Source organism: Actinia tenebrosa, unplaced genomic scaffold, assembly GCF_029948245.1.
Source record: "Actinia tenebrosa isolate PJP-AT-01 unplaced genomic scaffold, QUT_ActTen_1.0 PGA_scaffold4__44_contigs__length_22323623, whole genome shotgun sequence".
In the NCBI taxonomy this organism is placed as follows: Eukaryota; Metazoa; Cnidaria; class Anthozoa; order Actiniaria; family Actiniidae; genus Actinia; species Actinia tenebrosa.
The window spans coordinates 8,165,905-8,177,607 of NW_028292581.1; the positions used below are offsets into that span (position 1 = coordinate 8,165,905).

Sequence of the window (11,703 nt, forward strand, 5' to 3'; positions counted from 1 at the left end):
CTCTTATGGGACTGCCGTCTTCCCCAACTTCAAGATAATTTATCGAATATTTTGATATGCAGATTAGTCACAATGATATGCAAAGTCCCGCAATATATAGTCTCCTGAAAGCGGCTGCGTAACTTTGAGACTACGCAATATACCGCTCGACGGTTGAAAACGTCTCTTAAAAAAAATTGTATCTGCAATCGTTTTTGAAGCCGTTTTTAGTTTGGTAGCCACACATCAGTACTCAGATCATATGGACTTGGCAATCTCGTACCCAGAGCCTGCGTTTCTTCTGGCCTGCGGCGAAGAACGAGGGCTCTGGCATAATCCATTTTTTGAGACCAGGGGTTCTTGGACTTCCGGTATAACAGGGCATGTGTTCGAAGACTTGCCAAAAATTAAAAAAATATTTTCCCGATTTCAAATTTTTGCTATGATCTTTACTTTGATTTTTACTTTGTTTTTTGTTGTTGTTGTTGTTTTTTTTGTTTGTTTTTTGTTGTTGTTGTTGTTGTTTTTTCTTTCTTTGATTTAATATTTACTTTGCTTATTTTGATGGGTTATATATCACTTTTCGAAAATTGCGCATGCGCCAAAATATGGATTATGACAGAGCCCTCGTTCTTCGCCGCAGGTCAGAAGAAACGCCGGCTCTGGGTACGAGATCGATGGACTTGGCTAATACACGAGCATGCGCAAAAAGGTGTCAGATATTTTGTGTTTGCGGTGAAACTGTCATTATTATTCACAAGTGCTGCCAAATAACACTCAGCAAGAGGTGATACGATCGGTTTGTTTAGTTATAGTATTATTGATTATTATTGTATCTTTTCATTAATTGCATTAATTGGCAGTATCGTTTTGACAGCTAAGAGAGATTTCAACTATCCATTATAGTAAATAGTAACAAACAAATAAAGAGAATATGATTCAATCAAATGCAACAGTTTTGTCTTTCATTTCCTTTTCAGCAATCCTCATTCGCCCATTCCCAACCACCAATAAATGTTTCCTTTTCGAAATTGTATTTTTAAAACCAACAAAACGAGAGCTATTCTAAAGAGTGGTCTAAACATTGTTAAAGTTATATTTACTCAAGCGTGGTTAATACTTAGAAGTGCAACATAACCATAACGACTTACGAAAGTGCAAATTGTCCTTCGCCGCTAGTTAACCCAGTTTATATGTGGGTGGAAGCAAACGCTTGTGTAACCATCCACGGTTGTCGTATATAATAATAATAATAATAATAATAAAAAAAAAAAATAATGATAATAATAATAGTAATAATAATAATAATAATAATAATAATAATAATAATAATAATAATAATAATAATAGAACATTAATTTGGTTTTGTTACAGCCGTGAATTAAAGCGCATAACAAAATATTCTGACCGACCTGATACGAGTAATATTAGCATAGCAACGACCAATAAGCGTTTAACTGCTGTTTCGTTTATATTGAATACTCTTGCTATTAGTTTTAACCCCTTAAGAGAAATGGTCAGTTCGCATACCAGATACCGTTGATCATGGACAAGATAATACTTCTTACCCTGATATTTTATCACTTTGGCTTAATTTTAACCATTCCAAGCAAGAAAAATACAGGTACTAGAAATATATTTCAATATTATGTGATTTGAATTTTTTTACGTGGATTAGACATAAATAGTTAAGAACGTGGTCCGATTTTGTGTGATAAAGCTACAGAACAAGGTAACCAAGAGAATATGAGCTAGATTATTTTCTCTTGAGGTAACCTATCACTACCTCATTTATAAGTATATATGAGCAGAACTGGCGGAGCAAATGAACAGTACCACTTTGAATGAGTGGAAGGGTGGGATATAAGGGAAGAAAAATAACAAATAGCGAAACCGCATGCAGAGGAAAGGATGTGTGATGACTATCGGCTATATTATTATGATATAATGATAATAATAATAATAATAATTAATATTGTTATTATGATAGCTAGTGATAAAAATAATAATTAAACAGGAAATAAAAAACAAGATTTTTAGTCTAAAAATGTTTTGACCAATCGCTTGCGAGAATGAATTCATTTCTAATTAACTATCTCGTGTGGTTGGTTAGAACACGATGTCAAACATTCGAGAAATTTTTTTTAGGTTTTCACGGTTTTCTAACTTTGACTGTAAAAAGCCAGTATACTTTTTATCATAAGCGTTTTTTGAGCTCCATAAATCTTACGTACTGTGGTATAGTTTTGGTATTGCACCATATAAGGCACGATGAACAAAAGACGTTTGTACCAAAGCTTAAGCTACACCATAATGCACCTAGAAAATGTCTATTCAATATTGATATATTTCTTTAATTACCTTTTAGGTTGTTTAGAGCAATCTCTTGTAGGAAAAAACAACCTGAGTATACCAGATAGCAGTTATACAGCATCATCATATCACAAAAACTCAACCATCCCAGGCGATGTCCGATACGCACCTTACAACGCCAAGCTGAATGGTTCATATGGATGGGGAGCAAGAGATAATAATAATCCTGATGATTACCTGCAGATTGACCTCGGTACTACCCGTGTTGTTACTGCTCTAGCAACACAAGGAAATGGCTTCTCTGATGAATGGGTGTCAAAGTATAAAATTCATCACTCCAATAACCTTACAAAGTGGACAAGTTATGCAGAAAATCATTTCCTGAAGGTAAATTCCGAGTTTTATTCTAAAAATTTATGGAATATATACAAAGCGGATGCATGATTGTTAGTTAGTGATTTGTGTCCGTATGATAACTGATGTTTGATGATGATTCTAGTGGTCTGATGGTGATTCTAATGATGTCTGATGATGTTTCGAGTGGACGATCTGATGGTGATTCTAATGATGATTCTAATGAAGTTGGACCTTGATCAGCTAATGATGTTTGATGGCAATTCTGATGATGTCTGATGAGAATTCTGATAATGTCTGATGATGATTCAACGATGCGTAGTGATGTCATTCAAATGATGGCTGATACTGAATTACAATTATAACGGTCTTATCATTTTTTTCTTTATTTCGGATCTTTTTATAGATATTTGAAGGCAATACAGACAGTAATGGAGTAAAACGTCACGATCTTAGTCAAAACCCGATAACAGCAAGGTACATCAGGTTTGTCCCAGTAACATACAATGGTCACAAGACGATGCGAGTTGACATAAGTGTGATTTATCAAGGTATATGAATTTTAGATACACTACAAATTAATTGCAGCTGAGTGTTTTCATTTTGAATGGTATACTGTCTCATGCTTTGCAGAAGTACCAGTAGTGTCAGCAATTCCTCAACAAAGGTCAATCCAATTAAGCTGGATTATCAAACAGTGCAATCTAACAGGTCCCATTACTGGGTTCGTCATTAAAAATGGAAGTAAAGATCTTCACGTAAGCGGCAGTGATAGGCAGTACGCTTTACTGGGCCTGAAGCCACACACAGAATATGACGTAAGGTTGCTAGCAAAAACACAACGTGTAAATGGATCATGGAGCGAGACAACAAAGATTAAGACAAAGGAGGATGGTAAAATATTGTCTTGAAGTGAGGTTGCCTAACCCAAAAATAAGGCATTATTTAAAAATTCTATACTTTTCTGTTTTAAGCCCCCTCTGCTCCGGTGAATGTCACTGGTGCCTTAATACCTGCACAAGGTTCCTTTGGACCACGTGCTGTTATCACGTGGGAAAGACCACGTTATCTGCATGGTATCATCAGAAAGTACACCATTGTATACTACTATAACGAGGAAACATTCAATGACAAGACAGTCACTATCAGTGGATCAGCTGATCTCAACTACAGTATCAATGTTACAAAGAATGGAATACTATCATACAAGATAAGTGCGACTACGGTCAAGGAAGGACCTTATGCAGATGGGAAAGACATTGAGTATGGTAAAAACTTATATATAAATCCTCTGATAGGTATTAAGTTTAATTCATTCAATTTAACCTTGATCAGTTAGCGCCATTATTCAGACGAGCAAAATGTTATATGTTGACATCTCATGATAATAGACAAAACGATTCGATCTTTTTTGAGTTAATTTTATGGATCGGGGAATGAAATTAAGTCTCATTTCAAGAAGGTGCACGTCAAAGGGAAAAAACATTATTAAAGTGTAGCCCTATACATTACGATACTAAAACATAGAAACAAAGAAAGGGTTAAATGGGAAATGGGAAATGGGAAATGGTGTATGCAACTAGGCTACGATCAGTACCTTATTTTGTTCTTATGAATGTCTTATGTTTGCTGGTTGCACTAGGGTGTCCAGAGCAATCTCTTGTTGGAAAGGAGAAAAATCTGAAACTATCAGACAGCAGTTACACAGCCTCATCATATTATAGACGACCAAGCTTCCCAGGCGATGTTCGATACGCACCTTACAACGCCAAGCTGAATGGTTCACATGGATGGGCAGCAAGATATAATAATAATCCTGATGATTACCTGCAGATTAATCTCGATACTCCACGTGTAATTACTGCTGTAGCAACACAAGGAAGTGGTCGCACTGCGAATAGAGAATGGGTGACAAAATACAAGCTGTATTTAGCACCAAATAACATAACGCGGTGGTATACTTATAAAGGTGAATTTCGAAATTTCAAGGTAGGAGCACTTTGTTTATTTATTTATACTTCGTTTGTTAATTAGAATCTTCCACAACCAACAATAACAGATCCGCGTTGCTTTAATCCACACGAGACTGGAGGTGTAAAGCAAATGGGTTCTCACATCTGCATTGATATACATAAATATAATCAAAACTAATTAATGAACCGAATGATGCTTCGCCAAAATAGGGAAACAACTAATTCATTATTATGTATTTTGTCACCGCGTAAGATATTTTATTGTCAAAAATCCAGCTTGTTTCAAATTGAATTCAGGACGAAGCGGCCCAGCAGAGCAATCAACTAACTTGTCATTCCCTACACCGTTGTTGTGCACGCTCCCAGGATGCTCAGGAGCTGCTAGCTTTACTAACTGCTTCAAGGCTATTCTGGTAGATTTTAGGGCTAGCCCGCGAAGGTATTATTTTCGGAATCCCGGATAGGCAAACAATTTTACTATTAACTGTAATGTTTCTAGGTTGTGACTGTATAAAGAAGGATTTGCGTCGTCTGTTTATGTATTTTTTAGCTATTCAAAGGAAACACCGACTCTAACAGTGTAGTACGTCATGATCTTACAAACCCTCAACTGGCAAGATACATTAGATTTGTACCAGTGGAATATCATAAACACAAGACAGTGAGAGTCAACGTTTACGTTACTAACCAAGGTGTGTTGTTATAACGAAATATTTACTTATTTGGCTATAAACTAAAATGACTCAAAAACTCAAAAGAAAACATACAATTAAAAAGAACGAATTGTTGCCCCTATATATTATTGTTTACACCGTTCGCCTACGTCGTTTTCTTAGCTCTTCCAAACATTGGTGGGGCAAAATTTCTGAAAATTAAATATTCCAATGTCCTCAAATTCCCAATTCTTCCTTCCTTTCATTCCACAGCACCTAGGCAAACATTTTCAGATATTCTCTTTGTGGACTTATGATCGTCGTCCAACTATTAGACATCACAACTTTCGAAATCTACCTTCTTTGCAGAAATTTCTCAAATTTCGCGAAAAGCTTTACATGAAAATGCGCATCATCATCACATGATGGCAATACATCTAGCAGGAATAACAAGACCTATGGAACTGGATTCCTAAACTTCGACTACGAAACGCCATTTTGAATTTCATTGTTATCGGCGCGCAGTGCATTATAGTTGACTAGGATTCTTTAAATGTTCCTAATAAAAACAAATTATATTATATCTTATGCCGGAAATAATTAAGCACAATTTTTTCAACCAGAACCACCTCGCATGGGATTCGTTCCTAACAAACGTTCAATAACATTAACGTGGACCTATAAAAAATGCAGTCCTACTGACCATATCACTGGATACCTAGTGAAAGTGGGAAACAGAACCCATAAAGTCATTGGCGATGACGTCAGTTATAATGTGACCGACTTAAAGCCATACACTGAATACAATGTCTCAATTAAGGCCATCAAGCAAGTAGGATATGGAGTATGGAGCAACGTCACAACAATCAGAACTGCTATTGCAGGTGCGAAATATAATTTGATTTTCCATTAGTGAAGATACCATGCCCAGTTCAAACAGGTTTACATAGTTCTTTTCAATTGATAATTGGAATGCATTAGAAAGAGAAATATTTGTTATTGTGAAAGAAATTTGAATTTAAGAATAGTTTAAAATGGCCGCTACTAATTGAATAATATTTCATTTAGAACCAGATGCGATTCCTTTCTTGAATACCACTGAAGCAACTTCATCTCTTACAGTTTTACTTAAATGGAAGGTAAATAATTTAGTTGTGTGTTCCTTTTTTTCTTTTTAATTTTAATTAATAGTTACCATATTTATGTTTAGCATATTTACCATATTTATTGCATGTAATAAATGTTTTAAATATTTCCTAAAATCTATTGAAGCTTGAGAGGCAAGAATTGGTTAACGGACCGATAAAGGGATACAGGATAACTTATGCACCACGAGGAGGAAAGACCAATATAATTGACGTAGGGGATGTCACAAACTTTACCCTGACGTCACTACTCAAGTATACAACTTACGTCATCACTATAGCAGTCAGAAACACAAAGTACATTGGTTCACCAAGTACAGAGCGAAGAGTGAGAACAATGGAGGACGGTGAGATTACTCGAAATTTTAACTTCTTTCTTTCTTTCTTTCTATTCATTTTCATTTTCATTTTTTTTTCTTTCTTTTTATTTTCCAATTCACAATCTTTGGGATATAGCATATTCTTGAATATCTCCCTTTTTAAATTTAAATAGCCCCCTCAGCTCCATCTAATGTCATGGCCACTTTGATACCTTCAAAAGATTCAACTACATCACGTGTCTTAATCACATGGAATAGACCACGTGACCCGAATGGCATAATCAGGAAGTACACCATTGTATATTACTACAACAAGGATACTTCAAACAAAACCATCGTCAACGTAAACGGCGCAAATGATCTCTGTATCATTAATACGGCAAGGAGGGGCATGCTGTCATACAATGTTAGGGCGACTACAATCAAGGAAGGACCTCATGCAGTAGGAGAAATCCTACTCGAATATCGGCGTAAGATATTTATATTTTCAATGTGTTTAGAGCTGCAGCTGCTTGTGTGTTTGTTTGTTTGTTTGTTTGTTTTTTTCATTCCCAAGCTGGTAGCTCAATAGGACTCTTGCATTATGGTGTCATTTTACCACTACCAGAATTCGGCCTTGAATACTTTCCTTTGTTCAATTAATTAGCAGCGATTGTCTTACCATTCTCACGAGGAAATACAAATTTGAACAAATAAAGAAAATTTGCAAATCCTTTTGGTTGTGATAGTAAAATGACACCATCATGCAAACGGCCTGATTGTAGCACTGTAAGTGAATGTACATGTGGTTTTTAAACCCCAATATTTACGATATACATTGTTTTTACTCACTGGGTTTGCAGTCGTATACGAAGTGAAGTAGATCTATTCTATTTTGTAAATCAGACTATAAAGTCTGTCATTGAGCATACCAAAAAGAATTATAGCCCCAATACGAGACAAAATCACTATCAAAAAGTCATTTAGTTATCCCAAGAATAACAAATATAATCTATACTACGTAATATTATGACAAGTATATACTATGAAAGGTATAAGTATATACTGTAAAAGGTGTGACAAGTATACTATTCACAGCATATACTTGTCATACATTTTATCATAGTATATACTTGTCATACATTTTATTCTATAGATACCTGACCATACTTGCCATACATTTCATAGTATATACTTGTCATACATTTCATAGCATATGACATGGCAGAAAAACGGTTTGTTTTAACCTTTCGCCATAAGGACAGCTTTACGTATTTCAGCTCAATATTTTGTAAACACGTTCAAATGTATATACTTGTCATACCTTTCACAGTATATACTTGTCATACATTTCATTGATGCTTGCCAAACATTTCATAGTATATACTTGTAGTCGTACATTTCATTGTGTATGCTTCTCATACATTTCAAAGTATATGAAAGCATATACCTATGAAAGTATATAGTACATGAAAGGTATACTACAAAATAAACTTGGGCATTTCTAGGCATACAACATACTATTTTAAAACAGATTAGGCTAGCTTAGTCTTAGGGAAGGTTGACAGAAGCATTGGAGCCAGGTAGCACCGCTTGGAACTAGTTGCATGATTGGATTAAAAAACAATAGATTGGTCTTTCAAACAACAGCACTCAACCTAACCTTACGAAAGCGGTACTGTACTTAGGGACCGGGCTCAGGGAGTAATAAAAATTCAGCTTTCGTTCGGTACTGCATTACCGAAGCATTGAAACAAACCTTTTCTGATCTTGAAAAAGTGGAGTTCTCGGGTTCAGGTTTGGCTCAAAGTTTTGTGGAAAACCTGCAAAAGAAAATAAAGCCCTTCGTTTAAGACTGAGAGTCATTGAGGTAAGTGTCAAAGTGTCTTTCTGAATAATATTTGATCACATCAACCGATCTTTTATGGGTATAATTTAAAAAAATGAAGGATTATTACGACTAATTTGTTATTGGTTGATATTAAAAATGGTCAATATCCATATGGTCGTCATTACCAGATTTGTTTTGGTTAAAACAACCTACATTTGGTTGATAAAATGACCAATATCCATATGGTCGTTATTACCAGATTCATTTGGGTTAAAACAACCTCACATTTGGTTGATAAAATGACCAATATCAAGATGGTTGTTATTAACAGATTTATTTTGGTTAAAACGACCTCACATTTGGTTGATAAAATGACCAATATCAAGATGGTCGTTATTACCAGATTCATTTTGGTTAAAACAACCTACATTTGGTTGATAAAATGACCAATATAAGGATGGTTGCTATTACCAGATTCATTTTGGTTGATAAAATAACCAATAAGGCTATTAATACTCAACCAAACAAAGTGTACGCTCTAACCAACTGAGCTACTAGGCCTCTTGTTTGTAAGGACGGACGGCTGTTCGATATCCTCTCGAAGTGGAATTTGATTGTGACAGCTCAGATGCTTATGCGTCTGACTATCAAACAGAATGTCAATTGTTCGAATTTCTTTCCGAGAAAAATTTGCTTGAAGAAAAATAGTTCACATCTTTAATAACTATCCAAGCAAAAGAATAATAATGAAAACATCACATGGTAAATATACTCTCATATACTGTATTCAGCTGTCAAAGTTAAAAAGAGATAACGAAGAATTTTTTTTGGAATTTTTTTACAAAGTGTTGAAATTGCATGTTCGCTCTCGTTATTGTTTTCTATCAATTTTAAAATCGTAGCTTGATCTTAACAATGAAATTTTAACCATAATACAATTGGTTTAATTTACAAGACCCAAGTGGATAAATCAGGATACATTTTGATTGTGTTCTTGTTCTCATGCCAGACCTGTTCAGAAACAGTGCTTTCTTTACTAGAGACCCCTTTGCTTCATTAATTAATTGCTTCTTGTATAGTATTAATGTTTCTAAGTAAAAGTGAAAGCAAAGCTGCTATCGATTTTTTAATGTTTTAAAACTTGCAGGTCGCCAAAGCGACAAACGATAGCCTGGTCTACATGTGTTCTACCAGCGTTTTGCTTTCGGTAAGAGTGCTACTATTCTAAGGCCCACACTATGCCGGATGAATTTGAATCCGAAATTTTCCCACCGAAACCGAAAAAAACGTTTTCCGTCCACACATGAAAACGAATAAAATGTTTCGCGTCCACACTTTACGCTTCATTGCACATCTGAGCATGTGCATCGAAGCTGAAATTGAGCCCGCAGTGAATTTTTAGCCTTCCCGCCATGTTCCCATGACAATCATGACGTCATCGTATCCGAAAAAATTCGTATACAAAATGTTCTCCGTCCACACTAATACGGTTAGCCGGCGTTTTCAAATTGTTCCACTCTGGAGACCGTATTCGAAAAAAACCGTTTTCGGTGAAGAATTGTTCCGGATTCGCCCGGACTAGAGTGGACGGTAGGCCTAACCAAATAAATAAAAATTCGGATTCAAATTTATCAGGCATAGTGTGGACGGGGCCTAAGTGCTAAGAATATAATAGCGAGTATTTACATAACAATAGATATCCCATCATGCATTGCTATACATATATTAACGTGAACACTCCCTTTTGTGTCACTTTCATCTACGACGCCGAACAACTGGTTCTGACCTCCCCAGCCCCCCACCCTACATGACGCGTTGTAAAAACTTTCCCCACACACGCGAGTATACCGCTGTCTACTCCTGTGAACAGCTACCCATTTTCATGCATTTCATGTCGTACAATTGCACTCAAAACTAATATAGGTCATGGCCGCCTTATAGTTGCGTTATGGTTTTACAAGTCCAGAATCGCCTTACTCCTTGAGCTTGTATAAACGTTTTCATCATTTATCGTCCGACATTAAATATGCCATGACTATCCGCGCCAACAACAACTTTCAAGATTTCCCGCGAACAATTTTGGTCCCAAGCCTCGCGCGGTTTCCTTCCTTGACTCCAAACCTCAAAACGGGGTTCGCTCGGTTTAAAAAAGTGCGTCTTCAATAGAAACTGGTGAATAAGAGCGTTGTTTCCAAGCCAACGTGGAACCTGACTACTCAATATGGCGGACGAAGAATGATAAAACGATTGTAAATTTGACGCAAATCTCAAGCGATTCTGGACTTCTAATCTCAAAACCAGCCTCCACAGTGTCAGTGACTGAACAAATACTTTAAAAATCGCATATCACATTCAAAGCCGAAAGAAACAAATGCAGGATTCATTTAAGGCAGTGAATGTACATTAAATTTCCGGTGCTACATTTTTCAGAAGCGCATTTACGAAGACATACTATGGCGTTTCTTAATGGCATTGTCGTACTTTCCATTCAAAAGGACGCCATTTTGACACAGTATTCACTCAAAGAAAATCGCTGGATCGACCAAGAGCTAAGAGGCAAGATTAAAGCACACTAAACTATCGTTGTATTACTCTTATTTTCCGGTGCTACATTTTTTCTTGACGCTTACCCGTGATTGCGATCGAGAGTGGAAAGTACGAATTCTTCCCTATTCTTTGTATTTCCTTGAGGTTAATGAGCATGAAATGTGACAGCCGTTCCGTGATATAGTATGTAAATGAGCAAAATCACCGGAAATGACCCGAAATTGTACGCGATGTCCATATCTTATAAATATGCATAATCGCGTGTATTGTTAGCATGGTAATATACTACTAACTAGACACTCTAAGAGTGTGTAGTCGGGCTACATGTGGGAGAATAACTAGTATATGTATTGTGGATGATAGCATCCATGGATAGAAATTTATTTGGCAGTCAAAACTGATGATCGATTGAATGTAGGTGTATTCTGTATTCTGTAAATGATTGGGGGAAAATATGTGCTCATAAAATTACAAAAAAATCCCCTAAGGTACCATTCATCACAGTCATTTTCTATAGAATCTATCATAGTCTTTGTTGTTATTATGAACTGGTGTACAAACAAAGCCACGTACAAAACAGTTATTAACACGCTCGTTATGATGCTGATT

At 36.0% G+C, this 11,703-nt stretch overlaps 1 protein-coding gene across 1 annotated transcript; it reads left to right on the forward strand.

Annotated features, from left to right (window-relative positions):
- The first annotated feature begins 1,488 nt into the window (after positions 1-1,488).
- On the forward strand, positions 1,489-7,734 carry LOC116293001 (protein sidekick-1-like). The gene is made up of 11 exons (XM_089036221.1): positions 1,489-1,603; positions 2,348-2,679; positions 3,053-3,197; positions 3,280-3,540; positions 3,621-3,914; positions 4,289-4,635; positions 5,170-5,311; positions 5,896-6,156; positions 6,341-6,411; positions 6,545-6,764; positions 6,911-7,734. Exons 1-11 carry the CDS (start codon positions 1,525-1,527, stop codon positions 7,306-7,308), a joined length of 2,550 nt encoding a protein of 849 aa, XP_088892347.1. The 5' UTR covers positions 1,489-1,524; the 3' UTR covers positions 7,309-7,734.
- The last annotated feature ends 3,969 nt before the right edge of the window (positions 7,735-11,703 follow it).